General features: G+C 54.8%; 1 protein-coding gene across 2 annotated transcripts; it reads right to left on the minus strand.

The window, feature by feature from the left end:
- Positions 1-136: 136 nt before the first annotated feature.
- Positions 137-20,923, minus strand: LOC120905443 (leucine-rich repeat serine/threonine-protein kinase 1). 2 transcript variants are annotated; one of them, XM_040316213.1, is made up of 10 exons: positions 20,073-20,923; positions 15,599-15,793; positions 15,346-15,511; positions 12,192-12,351; positions 11,285-12,097; positions 5,858-8,998; positions 5,647-5,770; positions 3,307-4,596; positions 2,552-3,222; positions 137-2,396 (listed from the first exon to the last, which is right to left on the minus strand). In XM_040316213.1, the coding sequence occupies exons 1-10, from the start codon at positions 20,130-20,132 to the stop codon at positions 617-619; spliced, it is 8,400 nt and encodes a 2,799-aa protein (XP_040172147.1). In that variant the 5' UTR covers positions 20,133-20,923; the 3' UTR covers positions 137-616. The 2 variants fall into 2 exon arrangements, with proteins under 2 accessions (XP_040172147.1, XP_040172148.1); XM_040316214.1 differs by lacking the exons at positions 15,346-15,511; positions 15,599-15,793; positions 20,073-20,923 and adding an exon at positions 14,147-14,635.
- Between the last annotated feature and the right edge of the window lie 797 nt (positions 20,924-21,720).

Below are 21,720 nucleotides of genomic sequence, written 5' to 3' on the forward strand. Positions count from 1 at the left end.
TTCATATTTGTATTGGATGAGATGAACGACCGCGCGTACTAAGACGTTCTTCAATTCGACGGGTAGGCTCCACCCTCTACTGTTAACAGTCATCGGGTGAGAGAGTTTTCCAAAATTGCGCACTCAAAACTCAGTGTTGACCGTGTTAAAATATATATATTTTTTATTTTACCTATACACTTCCGCGCTCTGTGTCTCTCCCTAGCTCTCTCACGCGTCTCGTAATGTTAAATTTAAATAAGCTAGTTATTTGCAATAATATCCATAACTCAGGTTCGTCGCCACCCGCCTCAAGACCCGTCACCGACTGACCAACATCTCTCTCCGGGAAGATCGAGGGGAGGGTGGTCGGGCCCGCAAGTATTACAATAAAAGGTTAACGGGGGGGTTTTCGATACCCGGCTCGACGGTAAAGCGAAGGAGAAAGGAGGGAGGGTTGTTTACGAAGCTAATTGAATCGCCCAAATCGTGCTGCCGCCTTAACTAAATAGTTCTTTTCTGTTTGTTTGTCTTTTTTTGTTGTTGCTGTTGTCCCTCCAAAAGCAGCAGTGCGAAAAGTTTCATTTAAAACCGAAATTAAATCACAGACACATATAATGCACGCCCGGACCGCGCCTTAGATCGGTGCCCAGTGTTCCGCCGACCAGATGAGCGCGTGCATGTGGTTGGAGCGGTCCCGCAGCAGCGCCTCCTTCAGCCGCTTGTCCTGGGCGGTCGGTGTGGTGGCGGCCAGGCCGTGCCGCCCGGCACTGGCCGTGCTCGGCCCGACCGTCACGTCCGTGTAGCGCTCGATCAGCGACCGGTAGCCGCGCCCGATCGTCACGATCAGCGGCGTGGTGCAGGCACCGCCCGACTCGTCCCCGGCCGTCACCGGCACGACCGGCACGATGCACCGCACGTCCTCCTCGTACGGCCGGAAGACGGTGGTCGGCCGGAGGCTGCCCCGCTCGACCACGATGATGCAGCCCCAGGTCGTGCCGACGTACAGCTCGTTGCCGAGCACGGCCAGCGCACTGATCTGGCACTTGCCCGGGCTGAGCCGCTCGTCGATCGCGATGCTCTTGAGGCTTTCCGAGCACGGTACCAGCTTCGAGCAGTCGAGCTTGTTCTCCACCTGCTTGGTCGACGAGCGCCACTGGTAGAGGATGTAGCTCGGCGACAGGTAGGAGTAGACGTAGTCGTCGCCGGACGCGTACAGCAGCGCCACGCTGAGACCCCGGACGGGCAGCGGCGCCGGGAAGTGGGTCAGATGGTGCTGCCCCGACACGTGCGAGTTGCGCAGCGAAAACACGCTGATCGCGTCGTCCCGCTCGCCGCACCACAGCTCGCACTCGTCCTCGGAGTGCCACAGGGCGGTGACGGAGCAGAGCCGCTCGCCCGACCCCAGCTCGGACAGCACGAAGCTACCCTCGGCCGACACGTACGTGCTCGGGATGAGCTGCGAGTCGAGCAGGAACAGGCGCCCATTCTCCAGCCCGGCCGCCACGCGATGGAACTTCTTCAGGTAGACGAGCGCCACCACCGGCGACGGGGCGGACGGTTCCAGCGCGTACGAGAACAGGTGCACGCAGTCGGCCGCGTTGAACGCGTAGATGTTGCCCTCGGCGTCGCCGATCCAGACGGCCGACTCGACCGCGCAGGCCGTCGTCAGCTTGATCGTCTTCAGCAGGTGTGGCGTGGTCGGTTGCGAACCGGACGCCTGCGCTGGCCCGCTGCCGGGCGTACCGCCCGCCTGTCCGCCGCTGCTCGTGCCGGTCGTGCCGGCACCACCACCACCACCAACGCCGCCCTTGACCTGCGGGCACAGGATGCGATGGTACTGCTGCCAGCCCTTCGCCGACCCGCCCAGGATGTCGATGCGCGAGTTGGAGCAGGGCAGCCACAGCTCGTACCCGGACACGACGCCCGCGCTCTCCTCGCCGTCCGCGCTCGCGATCATGCAGGCGATGCCGTCCATCACGCTGCCCCCGTGCGACAGCGAGATCACGTCCAGCAGGTGGGTAAACTCGGGCGCCGTCGCGATCGACACGATCTGGCTGGCGGAGGGCCGCACCTTCGGCTGCTGGTCCCAGCACAGCACCATCAGGTCGAGACAGTAGGACGGGAAGTGCGTCTCGCGGTGCGTCAGCACTGGCCGGCCGCCCTCGAGGATGCACTCCTTCACCGCCTCGTGCCCCTCGAACGGTTGCCGCAGCGAGATCAGCTCGTACAGGAACATGCCGAACGAGAAGCAGTCCACCTTCTCCGTGTACTCCTCCTCGCCGTTGTGGCGCATGATTTCCGGCGCCATGAAGCCCTCGGTCCCGCCGAACCCCTTCGAGCCGGACGGCAGCGTGATGCGACTGATGCCGTAGTCTGCCACCTTGATGTGCACCGCATTCGACGGATGATCGTGACTGTGAGAGAGGGGAGGGAGTGAGACAAAATCGTTTGATTTTTCGGTTATGTTTTTGTAAATCCGCTTAAACCATTTACAGCGGTAGGCAAAATTGTAAGCAGTGAGCATTTTATTTTGTCGACCACTGTCCAAAGCAGAGAGGGCTGTACTTACGCGTGCGGTTCCGGGAACTCCCACACGAGAATGTTTTCCGCCTTCAGGTCGCGGTAGATGACGCGCCGCCGGTGCAGGTACTCCATCGCTTTGGCGGCCTGCAGCACCAGCGCCTGGAAGCAGTACGGGCCGATGCGGGCGCCGCTGCGCCGGAAGTGGCGCAGCACCGCGTCGAGCGCACCCTTCGGCGCGAGATCGAGCACGAGCGCGAGCGGCTGGGTGCAGACCCCGACCAGCGGCACGATGTGCGGGTGGCGCAGGGTGAGCAGCACCGCCAGCTCCTGCCGGGCGGTGCAGTACGCTTTGCAGGCGTGCTGGAGCGGATCGCGCTCCCACTTGCCGAGCGCCGCCTTGTACGCGATGATGGCGCTCTGGCGTGCCCGCGGTCCGGGCGCAACCGGCTGCAGCATCTTCATCGCCACATTGATCGTTGGCCCGGGGCCAGTGCTGCCCCCGCCGCTCGGTGGGCCAGCACTCGGCGACGACAGGAGCGACGATAGCCGACCGGCAAGGGTGGTGGTAGTGGCGGTGGTGCTGCTGCTGTTGCCGGCCAGCCGGGTCACTTTGCACGTCGCCTTGAACACGAACCCGAACGCACCGCGCCCGAGCAGCGGACCGCGGTTGATGTCGCTCGACCGGATCAGATAGTGGTCGGGCAGGTCCATAAAGTTCTAAAAGTAGACGAAGAAAACAAAGAAGCTGGTAACTGTTTTGTTTAGCTTTAGCTGCCGCCTCACTCTCTCTCTACCACCTACCACGTCGGGCGTGATGCGGCTCAGCTCGATCTCGCCGTGCACCGGGCAGGCGACCGTCTTCCGATCGTACGCCGCCAGTATGCACTCCTCCACCATCCAGCTGTAGCTGGGCGAACCGTCCCCGGCCAGGGCCGCCAGCGTGTAGCACTCGATCGACGTTTCGCTCGAGCTGTCGGCCGTCTCCTGGCCGACGCCCGAGTCGCAGTCGGACCAGCCGAGCGAGTCCTGCGACTTCCGGCCGGCCAGCGCCGCGCAGTCGTGCAGTATGCCCGGCAGCTCGTTCAAGCCTCCTCCGCCGCCGCTCGTCTCACCGTTGCCCGTTCCACCCCCGTCGGCCGTGCGCCGCTCGCCGATGCTTAACCGATGGTGCCGATGAACGCCGCCGCCCCCGTTCGCCGCATACCGCTGGTTCAACGCCGAGCAGGGCTTCACCTGCGACGGCAGGTTCGGCGCGTGCCGCTCCTCGCACTCCCGCAGGCACCGCGGGCAGGGGACGAGCCGCGTCACCAGGAACCGGCCCTCGGACGTGTGCACGAACCGCGTGCCAAGCGTCGGGTACCAGTCCTCCAGCAGCAGATCGATATGGTCGACGGTTAGCGCGAGCAGCTGCGTCAGGCACTGGACGTTCGGTTCGATCTCGTGCGCCGTCGGCTGCCGGGCTTCGTCGGGCGTCGCCGGCACCTGCACCCGCAGCGCGCTGCACGGGAAGTGTATCTCCAGGATCGAGCTGGCCGTCAGGTCGATGTCGCACCAGACGCCGTCCTGCTTCAGCTTGAACCGGTTCATCGGGTTCCGGTACGGGGAGGTCGGGCAGGTGACGGAGATTTCGCGCATCTTAAACACCACCGTGGACGGGCCGAAGTGTAGCGCGAGCCCGGTCTGCCATACCGCCCAGTGGGCGGCCAGGGCCGGCGTCTCCTCCAGCGCGGGCCACTGGTCGAGCAGGTCCTTGGGCAGGGGGTAGAGGCCACGGACCGCTTCCACCACCTGGTCGTCGGCCAGCACGCGCGTTATGAGCCGCGACCAGAAGCCGGACGGAAAGTAGGACATGAGCAGCAGCCGGGAGATGGACCGGTCCGGGTGGGGCACCATCTGCACGTCGCAGCCGGTGCCGGTCGCGGGGTGGCTGCTGTCCAGCGGCGTTGGTGTCGGTATCGGCGAGTGGTCCAGGCTGGCCGAACTGGCCAGCGTTTGCGAAGGCGCCTGATCGTACGAGGGCAGTGAGTGGCCGGTGTAGGCCAGCGGGTTGCGGCGGGCCCGATTCACCCATCCTTTCGAACGCGTTGCAATCTATCACGCAAGGGAGAGAGAAAGAGAGAGAGAGAGAGAGAGAGAGAGAGAGAGAAAGAATGTTTATATTAGCCATGCTGTTTGAATATTTTTAAATTGCTTTAAATCAGGTATCGGGGAATCAGGGATTCCTGGTTCAACTGGTACCTCAGATATTTGTGACATATTTGCGTGTAGATTTGAGGAGACATACACAATCTCAACTACCGATGAAAATATTATCACCAACGCTTTAACTAGTACTCCTAATTAGTGATGGGAAAAATGAAGTTTTTGTAGGAATCAGTTCCGGCTAGCTCCGCAGTTTTCTGGAATCGATTCCGGATAGTATGTCCGGAATCAGTTTCTGGAATCCATTCCGGAATCGACTCTAGAATCGGAATCGGCTCCAGAATTGATTCCGGAATCGGCTCCGGAATCGGAATCGGTTCCGGAATCGACTCCGGAATTGGCTCCAGAATTGATTCCGGAATTGGCTCCAGAATCGGAATCGGTTCCAGAATCGACTCCGGAATCGACTCCGGAATCGGCTCCGGCATCGGAATCGATTCCAGCATCGGAATCGATTCCAGCATCGGAGTCGGCTCCGGAATTGATTCCGAACACGGAATTGGAATCGGGTAGGTCCGATTCCGAGCTCCCATCACTACTCCTAATGATGTCATCGAACTTAATCTAACTATTCCTGAATATATCGCAAGAAGCTGTACTAAATGCGCTCAAAGCAGTTAAGCCAAAAGCTAGTCCTGGCCCAGATGGTATTCCTGCCATCATTCTCAGCCGATGCTTTGAGTCCATTACGCCAATCGTCTCTAAAATTTCTAATTTTTCACTGCAGCTGGGGGAGATTTTTCCCTTCTATCTGGAAGAGCTCATAGATTGTCCCAATATTAAAAAAAAGGAAGAAGCAGCCAACTATAGGGGGGGCATAATACCACTCAGCGCTGGTGCCAAAGTATTTGAGAAAGTAATCCAAACAAGTTGATCCAGCTGTTTAATCTAAACATTGATAAGACTTAAGAACTAATAGTATAAAAACAGCCAACTCACCTTTACCGTGACCATCCGATCCGAGCTGCTATCCTCCTCGGTTGGCAGCAGGGACGGGATCAACAGTGTGCGGGCGTCCCACGACAGGGCAACTTCAAATTTGTTCAACAGGCTCACGATGTAGCTGTAGGAAAGGAGAAGCATCGTGCCAATCAGCATCATGCTATCACACACACACCCACACGCACAGCCTTTCACCCTTCCCGCTTACCCTCGATTATTGTTGCTGCCCAGGCAGGAGCTCTTGAACACGTGCTGCAGATCGTCCATCTTCATCACACCGGTGCGCGCGAACGGGTTGATCTCGCGCACCGTCACCACGTGCGCGAGCATGTCGCACAGCCACTGCGGGTCGAGAAAGTACAGATCGCGCAGCGTCGCGTCATCGTAGTGCAGCAGCACGCCGTTATCGTGCAGGAACATGGTCGCCTGGTTCAGCTCCGACCAGTCCCGGAAACCCTTCAGCCCGCGCAGCTGCATCTCGTGCGTGACCGTCTGGCGGTACCGGTCCGCGTCCAGCACCGGATCGGCACCGTGCTGCCGCAGGCTGGCGGCAATGTTCGCGACCACGTCCTCCAGCGCCAGGTAGCTGGCCGGGACGCGCTGGTACAGCAGCGGCTCCTTGCAGCCGGGCGGCCGCAGCGAGAACGCCGTATCGTAGATCAGCCCCGCCAGCAGCTTGATGTTGTGCCCGGTCCGGCAGCTCACCTCGATCGAGTCGAGCACGCGCGGCAGCCCAATCTTTTCCGCGTCCGACACCGCGATGAACCGGTCGCGTATGATCTGCTGCAGCTCTTCCGCCTTCTTCGCCGGCAGCGTCTCGCCGACCGCATCGTAGTGCGTGCCGACGATGATGACGGGCGAGTTCGGGGCGCGCGCCTGTATGTTGCCGAGCCACTGGAGCACCTCGGCCAGGCCGCGCCGCCCATCGATGATGCGCCACAGCACCAGGTACAGGCTGCGCTTGGACAGGAAGTACTGGTGCGTCGCGTAGTACTCCCGCTGCCCGCCAAAGTCCCACGTGCGGAACACGACCGGCCCGTGGTGCGACTGGCCCCGCACCTTCTTCTCGCACACCCAGTCGCCGATGTCGACGCCGACCGTCGACATGTTGATGCCGCGGGACGTCTTCTGGTTGATGTGCCGGTGGCCCATCCGCTTCGCCCAGTGGTCGACCGGCTTCTTCCCCCGGGCGGAGCCCTCCGCCCGCAGCTGCTCGAGCAGGCTGGTCTTGCCGATGCCCTGCACGCCGACCACCATCAGCTTCATGCGCGCGTACGGCCGCGCGTCCTCGTACACCGACTTCAGGTAGCCGACGATGTCCATCGTTTTGTACTTCTTGCTGTCGATCATCGAGCGCAGCGGATCCTGGAGCGAGCAGCCGCGCGTGTTCAGGTTCCAGAGCCGCGACAGCAGCCCCATGTGCGGTGGCAGCTCGGTAATGTCCATGTTGCCGCTCAGGTTCAGCACGCTCAGGTTGGTCAGCTCGTGGATCGAGGCCGGTATCTCCTTCAGGCAGTTGTTGCTGATGTCCAGCATCGAGAGGTTGGGAAAGATGAGCCGCGACTTGGCCATCCCGATCAGGCTCCATTCCGCGTCGTCCGACTCGCCCAGCGTCGTCACGTCGTCGGTGGAGAGCTGGATGCGCGTGAGCGAGTTGTCCGCGAGCACGAGCGTGCGCAGCGACTCGAGCCGCAGGTGGCGCCGATGGCAGCACACACTCTTCAGCACGGCCGTGCGCAGGGAGGTGATGCTGTTCGAGCTGGTGGACGATTTCACCACCGTCGTCATCTCCGTGCCGCCGTACGACGTGGTGGACGCGTTCGAGGAGGGCGTCGTGTCGCCGCCGCCCGACCCGCCACGGCTGCCCGATTTGCCCCCACTACCACCACCAGTGCCCGCTCCACCTCCTCCACCACCACCACCACTTTCCGTGGGATGCTTCTTGCCTTCCTGCGGGTTGTAGCACATCAGGTGCGGATCGGACGCCGCAATGCGGGGCAGGCTGGGCCAGCAGCTGATCTCGTTGTGGCCCAGGTCGAGCTGCTTCAGCGACGCCGGATAGCTGGTGACGTGGCCCATCGACCGCAGGCTGTTGTAGGACATGTTGAGGCGCGTCAGGTTGACCGCCAGGCAGGGCAGCGCCAGCGGGATGCTGGTGAACAGGTTGTTCGCCAAATTCAGGCTGCTCAGCTGCGACAGCGCACTGTCGTGGCGGGCGTCCGCCAGCCGCAGCTCCTGCTCGGTCACCTCGAGCGAGCGGGCCCAAATGTGGTGCCGCACCAGCTCCAGGTTCGTCACGTGGCGGTTCCGCGCCAGCGCCTCCGTACCATCGTCGAACGAGGCGCTCGTGCCGGTGTACGGCTGGAACATGGCGGCAGCCGCTGCACTGCTACCACAACCCCCACCACCACCACCACCTTCCACCGCGATCGTCACAGGGGAGGGCAGCTCCGGCCGGCCACCGTCCCCGCCCTGGCCCTGCCCGCAGCTCAGCAGCAGCTCGGGCAGCGGCAGCGACGGCAGATCCTTGAGAAAGTTGAACGCCACGTTCAGCTCCTTCAGCTTCGGCGCCTTCCACATCTCGAACGGCAGCTCCTGCAGCTTGTTGTTCGACACGTCCAGGATCGCGAGGTTCGGCAGCCGGAACAGGACGGCCGGCACGCACTCGAGCCGGTTGTCCTGCAGGTACAGCTCCTCCAGCACCGGGCACTGGTAGTCGGCCGGTTTGGCCGAGCCGCGCCGCTTGCCCTGCCCGCCAGCGTCCTCGTCGGGCAGCGGCAGCCGCTCGATTTTGTTCTGCGCCGCGTTCAGGTAGCGCAGGCTGCCGAGCGCAAACAGCTCGGCCGGCAGCGTCGTGAGCGTGTTGTGCGAGATGTCGATGCGCGTCAGGGCGGCCAGCGCCAGCTGGTGGCACTTCGGGTGCGCCCGCAGCTTCCGATTGCACTGCAGCACCGCCTCGCTGACCCACGCCATGCGGATCAGCCCCAGCCGGCAGTTGTTGCTGTGCCAGTTGATCATGGTGGCGGTGCTCGGGAACAGCGAGCTGTACGTGAAGCTGCCGCCCAGCTTGCCGACGAACGCGAGCGGCGCCGTGCCGTACTCGGGCGCGGACGCTTCCTGCCCGGCGAGCGCCCGCTTGTTGATCTTGTAGTCCGGATCGGGATGGGCCTTGATCGCGAGCAGCCGGCAGATGATCGGCTCGTCGCCGTTCTGGACGGCGATGCCGAGCGCGACCGACTGGTCGTCCCGTGCGCCGTGCTTCAGCAGCAGCTCCACCATCGGCAGCGACTTTTGGCGCGTCGCCTCGGCCAGCGGCACGTTGGAAAAGCCGTAGATCTCGTCCGACGATCTGAAAGGGTAAAGGAGGAGGGGAGGGGTTTAGAGCTATGTTGTTACACTGTTACAAACAAACCCTCAACTAGAGTTGGGTTTCACGAATCTTTCGTTGAGATTCATTCATACGAATCTTCAGCGATGAGTGATTCGCACCTCGAATCTCCAAAGATTTATGAATCTCCAAGAATTCATGAATCTCTAAAGATTCATAGATCTCTAAGATTCATAAATCTCCAAGGATTCATGCATCCAAGAATTCATGAATCTCTAAAGATTCATAGATCTCTAAGATTCCAGGGATTCATGCATTCTATAAGATTCATAAATATCCAGGGATTCTGGAATCTTTAAAGATGTATACTTTTCAAGGAAAAGTAGGAAAACAAACTATTGGGCTACGTCGTACTTGCCAAGAAGTCTTGAAAGCCTGTATAAGGTGGCATGCCAAGGATGTTATGCCAAGAAGAAGAATAATAAGAAGCTCAAGCTCTGTGAATCTTTGAAGATTTATGAATCCCTTAAGATTCGTAAATGCCTAGAGATTCGTGAATCTTTCGAGATTCTTGAATCTTTCGAGATTCTTGAATCTTTCAAGATTCATTAATCTTGCCATCCGAGATTCACAGATTGCAGCTTTTGCATACCGTGATTATAATCGGGTACATTATCGTTCATAGATTACGATATAATGTAAGCTACAAGCTCTACTTGTGATCCATCCCCGCCATTTAAGGCAACATTTCCATTCCCTTCAATCCTATAAAGTCCTTCCTTATCCCATTCATCTCTATAATCGCTCTGGCTCAGCACCAGCTGAGGCTTGTATTCTATTTGCTGATCATTTATCTACTAATTACATCAATATTCCTAATGATTTAAATACTGTGTCCTAGTGCGGCAGATTCCCCATGCGGCACATCTAAGATAAGATGGAATAATACAGACACAGCACGTATCATCACTTCATTGACTTCAAAGCCGCGCATGATAGCACAGCCAGGGTAAAACTGAAAGACTCTATGAACTCTTTTGATATCCAGGCCAAACTAATAGGGCTAGTTAGAATGACTATGACCAACGTCAATTGCCAGGTGAACCTGGAAAGAAAACTCTCAGGGCCTTGTCTCCTATTCAACTTGGCGCTAGAAAGGGCCATCCGTAACTCCAGGGTGGAGACTATGGGAAACATCTTTAATAAATCAACAATATCCTGACATACGATGATGATATAGACATCTGCAGTTCTCCTATGTAGCAGAAGCCTTCCAAGCAGGTGGAAGAGAACCTCGGATTGCAGATAATCGAGGCAAAGACCAAACTGATAGCGGCAACATCATCGACCCTACCAACAACGAATCCAAACTTACGTAGGCGTGACGTACACATAGATGAATGCACTTTTGAAGTCGTCCCAAAATTCACCTATCTCAGGTAGATGAGTTGCGTGCAAGGATGCTGGCTGCCAACCGGCCATTCTACAGCTTGAAAACCCAGTTTACCTCAAGGAACCTGTCGCGACGGACGAAGCTGGGACAATATAATACTTATATAGTGCCGATACTCACATCCTCGTCTGAGACATGGACACTGTCCAAATCTGACAAAACCCTCTTAGACGCATTCGAGAGGAAGATTCTCAAAAGAATACTTGGCCGCGTATGTGTGGAAGGACAATGGAGGAGCCGTTATAACGACGGGCTATAAGAGATGTACGGCGACCTCATTGTCGTGCAGCGTAGGCCCAAATAGAGACGACAGGATGGAGAGAAGGCGTCCGCCATTCAGGCCGGCATAACAGATTGGCTGACGAAAGCGCAAAATCGTATGTGAGGCAGACCAAGACCGCAAAGCGGTTGTAGCGTCGGATAAGTAAGTTAGTAAGTGCTTAAATTATACTTCAGAAAACGTTATCTCTCCTGATTTCTCTGCCATCAATGTTGAGCTAGTAGAGGATATGCTCGGCAAAATTAAACCCGCTTATTCCCCAGGTCCGGAAGGTATTCCAGCCAGTGTTCTTCTTTACCTATATTCTGTTCCCCCCTCCAAGTGTTCCCCTATTCTCCCACTTTAACCACTTCCTAAATAGCGCAATTTTTTGTTAGGAATTCTATTATTAAGGCCGGGGTACATTATCTAAATCGTGGAAATCAAAATTACACTAGCGAGTACGGACAATGTACCCCGGCCTTTAGAGCTGTTGTTTTCGTTATTTTCTAAGCATTACTTTTAACATTTGTAAAATCTTATTGGCGGTTAAATTGATTAAAGTAAATAAATAATAAAATAAATAAATATCTACTTCGGATCGTTCTGGTCTTCCACGGCGCGCGCAATCACGTTCGGGTCGGCCCCGTTCTCCAGCAGTATCGTCACCACGTCCAGGAAGCCGCCGCGAACCGCGGCGAGCAGGGCCGTCTCCCGGGCCGCCCCGCAAAGAATGTCCAGATCGAGCGGGCAGCGCATCTCGCCCTGCTGGCCCTCCTCCCCCTCCTCGGACGGATCGGTGCGGCCGCCGCTCAGGCTGAGCCGCGACATGATCGACTGTATGCCGAACGATATCTTCCGGCTGGTGGGGCTGAGCGGGTGGCTACTACTACTACCACCGCCACCACCACCGTGATCACGACCACCACTGCCGCCCATTTCCGCCTGCTCGTGGTCGGTGGTCGACGCCAGCGTATGCCGCACACACTTCACCCGCCATTTCAGCAACGTTTCGACGAGCTGCGGATTGCCGAGCAGGCAGCCGACGTACAGTGCGGTCTGGCCGGCCACATCCTGCGCGTTCGGGTCGAACGGCAGCCGCCACTCGAGCTCCCCGCTCGGACTGCGGTACACACCGAGCAGCTCCTCCACGTACGGGTGCTTGATGAGCAGCTCCACCACCGCGCAGTGCCCATTGATGCAGGCGGCATGGAACGGGAGCCACCGTTCGACCGTTACCTGCTGCACCAGCTCGGGAAACCGGTCGAGCAGCAGGGCGGCCACCTGCGTATGCCCGTTGTGGACCGCCGTGTACAGGGGCGAGTATTTGGTGACCGCGTGCGCCCGCCCATCCGCACCGGCTTCCAGCAGCAGCTGGACGATGCGCTCCGACCCAGCCTGTGCCGCACTGGCGATGCGAAGGAGAGAGAGAGAGCGAAAGAGAAAAGAGAGTTAAAACAATAGTGTTCACACGCCAACACGGGAAACGGAGAGCAACATACATGAACAGGAGCGTGTTGGCACCGCCCGGTGCCATATTGACGATGATTTCCCGATCCGAACCGATGCTCTCCAGCAGCAGCTGGACGGCGGCTTCGTCCGTCGCCGTCACCGCCTCCCGCAGGGCCCGATGCTTCTGGCTGCGTATCTGTTCGCGCGTATCTAGCAGCGGGAGAGAGATTGAGAAGCATTTGTTTTATTACCCTTTCAAAGCTACATTTCAACCGCGAGTTCGATCGGTGCTGAGCAGCAGCGATATCTATAGCAGCGAAGGAAGCCAACGGAAGCCCAAAACCGCAGACATTAAACCAGCAGCAGCAGCAGCTGGGAAGTTCCGTTCCGCAAAACCGCAAAGCTGGAATAACTTGCGTGTGTTTGTTTATTTTTTTACACAAAGAAAACTGCTCTTTACGGAGGAAACGATATCATTTTACGGTCAACTGGATCCATCGATCGTAAAACTCGTCTTCGTGTCGTTTGCCTTTGTTGCTTTGCTTTGCCGGGTTATCGCCTTTAATGTATTTCGCTGTGAAGGCTCCGTGTTTCGTCAAGGAGACAACACACACCGCCCCTCCGCACAATAAACCGTTCCAAACTTCTGGAGGTCAATAATTGTTGCACATTCTGGCCAAATTCGTTCAAACAATGGTTCGAAAGGTGGTCGTTACCTTTCCAAAACGCCAGACGGCAATTAAAATGTAAAAAAAAATCGATTGCAACATGCTTTTTTATGCTCGCTGCCCGTGCGGAATTAAACATGCATGTGCACACTAGCGATGTGCTCTCTGGAGCGCACCCACGACTCCGATCCGACTCCAACTATTGTTAGTCCGATACCGACTCTGGCAAAATGGGAACCACTAGTTCTGTCTGGAGTCGTCCGGGAATCATAGACGTTCGGAGACGTCCGAATTCGTTTAGCAATGTCCAGAGATGTCCGGAGTTGCCAGAAGTTGCCCGGAGTCACCCGGAGTCACCCGGAGTCGGAGTCGTCCAGAGTTGTCTGGAGACGTCCGGAGTCTATCCGGAGTTGTTCAAAGTCGTCCGAAATCGTTCAAAGCTGTCCGGAATCGTCCAGAGTCTTCCAGAGTCCTTCAGAGTCGTCCCTTTCCGGCACTTCGTATACAGGCCTTTGTTTGAAGACTCTGGACGAGTCCGACTCCGGGCGACTTGGGACAACTCCGGGCGACTTGGGACAACTCCGACAGACTTTGGACAACTAGAGACGATTCCGGACGACTCCGGGCGACTCCGACTCCGAACAACTCCGGACGATTGTGGACGACTCTGACTCCGGACAACTCCGGGCGATTCTAGACGACACCAGACAACTCCGGACAACACTAGACGATTCCGGACGACTTCATTTCCTAACAACACCGGGCAATTCCGGACGACACCGGACAACTCCAGACAACTCTGGACACATCCAGACGATTCCTGGCAACTTCGGACATCTTTGGACATCTCTGAACGAATCCTGACGACTCTGGACAACTCCGAACTACTCCAAAAGTGTCCGGACAACTCCGTACGACTCTGGACGACTCCGGACAACTCTGAACAACTTCGAACAACTCCGGACGATTCCGACGACACCGGATAATGCTGGACGGACCTACCTTCCGGAGTCGGTTCCAAAAATACCGGAGTCGAATCCGGGTTTTAGCCAACTTTACCCATCACTAATGTACACACGTGGAAACGAAGGAAAAACGAACAAAAAAAATCACACACACACACACACACACTGGCGCCTGTTGAGTGGTGTAAGTACCCAACGGCACGCAACTGCATTCACACGTGAGAGTCCACACGGGCACTAAAAATAAGTCCACGCGGACTCTGCCTCCCCCTGCTTGATCCTTTCACCTTTGCGCAACGATCAATATTGCAGAAAGGGTCACACACACACACACACATAGAGAGCGTTTTGTTCAATTACACCCGTGGTTACCTGGTATTTTCCACGGTTCGATCACCTCGTCCACGAAGTAGTCGCACGCATCGAACGCCTGCTCGGCGCCCGGTTTGGGCACCTCGCCAAACTTCCAGGACATCTGTGGGGCGCCCCCGTTGTCTTGCGTCACGAATCACACGCGCGGATCGCGCCCGTCACACCAATGTCTACAAACGCCGTGTCCGCGGGACGTGGACCCACTCTACGCTACCATCGCTCGCGGCAAAACATGGACCACCATCAGCGCCAGGACTGTCGCGTACTGAGCGCGCACCGTTTGTTGCTTTTAATTTTTGCTTTTGCTAGCCGGGCCCGGACGTCCCGCAGTGTGTTCCCGGTGCAGGCAGCAAAGCAAACCACACATCCAATCACGATCCCGCACCGGAGCGAAGTGGCAAGCGATGCCGATGCCTTTCCCGCCACGCTTTGCCACAGCAGTTGGCGGGTTTGCGCAAAAAAAAAAAGAATAAAATAAACCAGACTGCCACTCCGCGAGACCGCGTTTTGGTTTGTCGCGCGTATTGGTACGGGGTTCGGTTTTTGCCGTTGCGGCGTATCAACGGACCAGCGTGGAAAGGGCTTTCGGTTGGGGGCTTTTGGTTCGCGTTTTTGGTTGTGCGCTTCGTTTTGGTACACAGACAGAAGCGCGCCGTTGACGTGCTCTGTTGTCACACAGCCGGGAGCACAAAGGAAAATTGCGCGAACGAAGGAAGAGCCAACCGCGTAAAAGCTAAAATAAGCTTCCTAACAATAAATCCGTTGCCCAGCCCTAACTGCAAGTGCCTGACAATTGGGTCAGGGGAGAGCGCGCCTGCGCCCACGTTCCCGTTCGCAAGCGGATCCCTGCGGATGTGGTTGTGACCGAGCGGCGTATTTCTAGCACATTGTCCTTGCTGTCCGTATCTTTGCCCTTTCCCTCTCTCTCTCTCCCTCTCTCTCTCTCTATCTCGGTCTTGCACATAAATAAAGCAACCGTTTCGAAGGAGATGTCGTCCGCGCGCACTCGCTTACACTACTGACCTACTCGAGCCCGCCTGCTCATTATCGCTTAGATTAAATTAATTAGCCCCCGCAGCGTGCCTTTTGTTTACACAATTTAACTCAATAAACCGCGGTTGTTTCTTTTTTTTTTTGCAAAAAGACAGATAGAGCGCAACCGATAAGACCGATGGCACCTCCGGCAGCTAGCTACTCACCGGCCGCATCCTTCAGCAGCTGTACGCACGCCTCGTGCCCGCTCCGCTCTGCCAGGTCCAGGGCCGTCAGCCCGTTGCGATCTTTCGCGACGAAGGAGGCACCGGCATCGAGCAGCACCTTGCAGTTGCTCACGTGCCCATGCTCGGCACTGAAGTGGAGCGCAGTCTGGGGGAAAGCACGGGGAGCAAACCAAACGGGGTTAGTACAGCCCCCCGGAACCGCCTGTTCGGGCGCGGAACCGCATCCACTTACCTTATTGTCACACCGGCAGCCGGCCGTCGCGTTGATGTTTGCCCCGGCGTGGATCAGCATCGGCAGGCAGCGGGAGTCGGCCGTGATGGCGGCCGCATGGATCGGCGCCCGGCCCCACGAATCGAGACAGTCGATCAGGTGCACCTCCTCCTGCAGCAGGTCCTCCAGCAGCTCCACGTTGTCCCACAGGGCCGCCTTTAAGATGCGAAGTTTGCGATTATGCAGCTTGCTCAGCACGCGCAGCTCGCGTATCTTGCGCTCGAACAGTCCCATCAGCAATGCCGGCAGTATGTGCGGCCCGAGCGCCTCTGCTAGTGCGGTGGCGTGTCCGCTCATGCCGAGTGTCGCGCATCTACTGTTTTGCAGCACTGGGCTGTCCTCCCCCCCCACCTTGCCCACAGCGGGGGCCACGAGCTTGGCAAATCGAGGCCGCGAATCCTGCGCGCCCAACAGGCCCAACGAAGGCTAATGACCTCCGGTGGCTGGGTGCGTGTGTGTTTTTTTTTTACAACATCCTCAGAACTCCCTTCTCAGAACGGAGCAACCAGCGCCAAATACAATTAGTAGCGTGGCGTACACATTCTTCGCCGGCTTAATGAAACGATGCCGTACGAAGCCTTGTTGTTTGTCTATTTGGTCGGCTTTTCTTTTTTGTTTCTTTTTTTGCACATCTCTCGCAGCTATTCGCCAAGCGCAAAACCGAACCGGACAGTACATTACGCTAACCGCAAGCGAGCTGATGCGTCCACCCTTCCCGATCAGGTTACACCGGTGCGCCCGTATCAGCTTTCCCTGCCGCTGGGGTAAATCGCATTCAGCTAATCCAACGGCCACCACACCATGGCCGCGGTGCGGCGGAAACGGCAGCGAAAACATAAGCCGCAATAGATGCAGCCGCCGCGTTTGGCGGCCACCGTGTCCGGGAAGCCCACCGTGGGTCGACGCAAAGGGGGAATGGAACCGTTCGCTTCCCGGGATATAGGGCAGCACGGGCGGATCGATCGTATGTGGAATGTGGGGAATGTGGACGATTTGGAGCTAATTTGAGGCACTGTGCTCGGTGTGCCTTGCCTAGCCCGAAAATGCATTTTTTTTTTTGTTTTCGTTACCATGGGCTATTATTTAACCTTACAGTTGCGACTAGCTAAAATCGGATATTACGTTTTTCCACCTTTTCTAGAGCTTTCGGGTTGCAGATTTAGATTTCTCCTATTCTTGGAATACAGTTTAAAATTGTGTAGCAATTAAAGTGCTTCGCTTCGAACAGCAGATTCGTGATAAGCATGGTAATAGATTTTTACGCATAAAACCTAGGTGGTTTGCCGAATCGAATATAGATTCATCGCTTTAATTTTCGACATCAATAACGCTCGCGAGAAATCGTGATCGAGAACGATATTTTGCTAATTTCAAAGTCAAAATTTACTTTAATTAAAAAAAAACCTATTAATTAATTTACCTTAAAACCTTAGCAACTACCGCATTTTAGCGTGGTACAACGACCTTCCTGATGATTTTTCATTAATTAAGAAAAATATTTTTTGTTAACCTTCAAAACATCTTTGGCTATTTTGCTAATTTGATTTAGATCTATTATTTTTTCAAGCATTAGTCTCTAACCATATGCTTAAGAGATTCCTTTTTTTGAACTTGAATCGCCAATTTAAAGAACCTTTGAGATGAATTGTTTCTTCAGCTTCCAAACCTCTTTCATTTTCCTTACGAATTTCCTTGGCAACATACTTCTTGCTTTTTCCTTGTCTCGAATGTAATGTCTCAGGTGTAATCAAAAAGATACTACCCGTGTACAGCGCCTACCATTACTATATGGACAGTCGTTTTTCGCGATTTGCGGAAAATCCGGAGGAGATGTATGTAAAGATTTTGTAAATACGATAATCGATTGAAAGATTGCAACCCTTGCTGCATTTTGAGTAAAATAATGCTTTTGATTTGTTAGGCCTACCATAAGTCTGCCCTTGCCATAGAATATAACGTACCAAACACCAAAAGTTGGTCGAAAATTACGTTTCTAGCACATTGCGTGACTTCAAGCAACACACAATTGGTTGAGAATTGTTACTCAAAGTGTGGAGCGCAAATTCCCTACATTATTTAAAGCCTTACAACCAATACTGCAAAATGTCATGAGCATCACAAGAGTTTCACCAACGAAAACAATGAACATATCCTTGGTAGCTTGATGCTCATAGCTGATACTCAATGAAAGTGCGTCATGACATGCCGAATGCTTGTGTCCAACGCGATACTCTGCCTGACAAGCGGATAATCATGTTTTTTTCTGGCCTTTTCATGACTCATGACTGAAACGAAGCTCAAGTCAGATAACGTAAACAACAGAGATGAAAATTTCGGGACCAAATGGCTGACCAAGAGTTAGTCACACACAATGTCACCAAACATGTGATAATCGCACCAACTGTTTGAGTCTCACCTCTGATCATCATAGTAGAGCTCGTGACGCTGACATGATTTTGTTTCAGCCGGAATTCGTCAGTGACTATGTCAGTGACATTTTGCAAAACTGATCACAGTAAAAAAGAAAGTCATGACATTGTGACTGATCAAGCGTTGGTCGCAAAAATGTCATGGATTGATCACACCAATCGTTTTGAGTTGATCACCTCTGATTATCACAAATGAGTACGTGACGCCGACATGGATTTTGTTTCAATCAGATTTTAGTATAACATTGACAGTGACATTTTGCAGCACTGCTCTCAACGTTAAGCTAGCTTAATGATAACCTGGGTACAACGTGTTCCAACACAATCGCTCACACATGCTATGCCCACAATCAAACTGTCTTACTGAAGGTGTCTTACAATGGATATCGTACGGACAGCAGCCAAAATCGTGCCAGTAAGCAACAGCGCTTGATGTGGCTTGATAAACAAGGCTTTCACCTTTTTTTTACTTTTCTTCTCCCCCCTTATCTGTAATCATTGCTAGACGCCCGGCTCGCTCGGTTCATTTACATCGAGCGCATGAAACAGTGCGCCCGCCGTCATGGCCGCATCTTGCGCTTTCGCTTTACAGATCAAACCCCACGGATGCATGAATTAGCAAAGACGTCTAAAGACCTCTTTTAAGACAATGGGCGAGAAAGAGAGCGAGAGAGGGATTGAGAAGCAAGAAAGGCACTAATAAAACCGTGCATGTGCATTAAACATAAAAAAAAAACACGGTTTGTTTTATGCTTTCGCTCAATCATTTCGTTACAGCGCTGACTGTGCTACTCGTTTTTTGTTTTTTGTTTTGTTTTGTCGCACCCCACCCCTTTCCCACCGAGCCAAACAACGAACAGATGGCGAAGCAGTGTTGGGTTTCAGCAGTGACCGCAGCATAAGAACGGCCCTGCCAAGACAGGCAGCAGCTGACGATCGTCGCTGTTTTGCCCGTTCTGGCCGCTTCAGCGCCGGGCCATCAGAAGCCAAAAAACTGTAAAAAAAAGAGAAGAAATTAAGAACGGGTTTTCAGATGGTTGCGCCCGGTTGGGGCTGGGAGCCCATTGGCAACTTACCTTCAAAGACAAGTGGCCAGCTGCCTCTCGCTTCGTGCTTGTCCGTCGGGCGCTCAAAAAACAAATGCAACTCGCTCGGCCCTCAACACCTCCACGCGTCCACCAATGTCAAAGCGGCGAGGAGAAAGCGGCCCTGAGTTGCGGCGTAGGATGTCGCTGCTTCACCTGAATTGCCCGCACGCCCGCGTCTCTGTGGCGGTGGAGCGTTTTGTGATGGCTGGGAAGCTCATCGCTCATACGGTGCGACGGTTTATTTCTCTCTCCCCCTATCCGAACCTCCATCGTCTCTCGCCTCGTCTTTCCGGCAGAGGGCACTTGATTAGATTACATTACCGGGCCCGCACGAACATGCCGAGGGGGTGAAGCCATTTAACAAAAAAAAACTCTCTCACACACGGACAGGAAGTTGCACCCCGTAACCCGCGGTGCCGGACCAACATCCGGAATTGATTGATGACGGTTGATTGGCCCAGGCGTGCACGTTGCCCTGCGCGTTCGTCTCCCAAACCCCGACCCGACGGACCGCGGCGTTTGATTGTAGGAAAATGCGTTACAACGTTGGGAGTGTGCGGGGGCGGGCGACCGCAACGGTGCTAAAAATATGCGGCCACTGCCAAAAACCGCCACTCGGCTCCGCTCAGGGTCAAGGTGGTTGAAGCTATTTATGGGCCGCCGCCGCCGCAACCGCCACCGCCGCCTTCACGCCTTTCTTTCATGTTTCATTCATCGGAGAAAGTGGCCAGTCGGTTCCGCGTGCGTTACGTGAAAGCGCAGCAGCAGCGGCGCGAGAGCAGTGAGAGAGAGAAGAAGAAAAGCTCCACCGTTTCCCTACCCCTTCAAATCGATAATTCCCTAAACCTGCCTGGGGGAACTGATGGGACATGACGGCGCTTTTCGCGATGGGTAGACACACACACACACACACTTTACCTGGTGCAGCAGCCTGCCGGGAAACTCTTCACTTTCCGGTGACGGCGTTTGATCGGCCATTGCGCTTTATTTCGTTGTCCTGCTGCTGGGCGGAGCGGTTCACATCGGGGGAGGGGGAAGTTGGTGGTAGTCTCGGTGGTTTCTTCAGCTGGGAAACCAAAGCGGACCGTCCAAAAACCCACAGCCGCTTTCTAGTTCACTGTGTCAAAGCCCCCGATGCGCTGGGGTCACTCGCTTTCGGGCACGTGCCGCACGGGCTCTTTCCACGGGTGTATTTCCACCGCGACCGTGTGCGCGGGTGTGTGTGTGTGTTCGCTTGCTTCAGTCTCTTCCTCCCCGTGCCGTGGCGCTGCTCGTTTTGTGCTTTATTGAACGGTGACACCGCGCAGACGCATCGGTTGGACAGATCGAGGGCTGGATGGATGGTCGCCGATGGTGCGCCGAAGGGGCGAACTGGTGGCCCCACCACTCACACACTACACACACTACACACACACACAAGCACAAAGAAGCCAGTCGATTAAACTGCGTCCGTTGCGCTTCACACGGCCGTCGGTGGCCGGATTCGAACCCGTGCCCGTGACCGCTCGCTACGTAATACAAGACTGCACACACAACCACACAAAAGCACACATACACCCACGAGTGCGAGTAAATTTTCAACGTCCGGGTTTTCACCCACTTGCGCGCCACCCCGTTCGGGCTTTTCTTTAATGCTTGTTTTTTTTTTACTTTATTTTTTTTCACAATGAAGTGGGCGAGCGATTCGTTCGCCGCGGATTTCCACTCCAGTCGCAACAGTCGGTGCGAAGGAGGGTTCGTATTGTTTGCAATCAAAACTGCGAATAAAAGCGAACCAGCCACTGACACTGGCAGGAGCACAAACAATAAACAAACGGCAACTCGCGCTGACAGCTGGCCAAAGTGCAGGGGCTTCTGAGGTGTCAGTGGTGACAGTTCTTTTTTTGTTTTTTGGTTTGAACTGGCCGTTAAATGTTTGATTTTTTTTTCAGAATCAAATTGCAGAATTGAATGAAACTCATTTTACTTTAAAAAAAGCCACAATAAAAATAAAATAAAAAAAACTATTTTGATTAGGAATCACTTTTAATTACGTAACGCAGTGTGCAACAGTGCGCTTTCCCTAATAACCAAAATTGCTTTAGCAGCCTATTTTGGCACGCTAAATATCGCTGCTCTAATTCGCCTTTTGCAGTAGATAAACAGCATTAAAGTTCCAGGTGGATCTTTCAAACAGCGCTTAAGCAGCTTCCTTATGCCACGGTGCCGGGGTAATCCCCTTTTTCTTTGCGTTTTATTTTCAAACAACGCGTCATCAATGAAATAAACAACACGATTTGTGCTTTGTTATGTGCATGTTTATTTTAAAACTCCAAAAGCTCTTGAATTTCACATAATTTTACATAGTTTACTAAAAAATCACAATCACTTCACTCAATATTCCTTCTTCATTTAACTTGTGCAGCAGCAATGAGATGTATGACGGTCTTTGATACTTTAACAAGAGCCACCTCGTACCGATGTCATACATTGAAAAGCTATAAAGTTCCACCAAGTTCGGCACACCACCAACAAGCCTTCAAGATCCATCGTGAACTACACACACCAGGCTAAACAGCTGCAAGGT

This window comes from Anopheles arabiensis, chromosome X (genome assembly GCF_016920715.1).
Source record: "Anopheles arabiensis isolate DONGOLA chromosome X, AaraD3, whole genome shotgun sequence".
Taxonomy (NCBI): Eukaryota; Metazoa; Arthropoda; class Insecta; order Diptera; family Culicidae; genus Anopheles; species Anopheles arabiensis.

Excerpts from the sequence above, each read along its gene's own strand:
- LOC120905443 (XM_040316213.1), bottom strand. The coding sequence starts at position 20,132 with ATGGCCGATCAAACGCCGTCACCGGAAAGTGAAGAGTTTCCCGGCAGG. Across the intron at positions 12,098-12,191 it reads GCCAACACGCTCCTGTTCAT|TGCGGCACAGGCTGGGTCGG; the intron begins GTATGTTGCTCT and ends TCGCATCGCCAG. Across the intron at positions 4,597-5,646 it reads ATCGGATGGTCACGGTAAAG|ATTGCAACGCGTTCGAAAGG; the intron begins GTGAGTTGGCTG and ends CTTGCGTGATAG.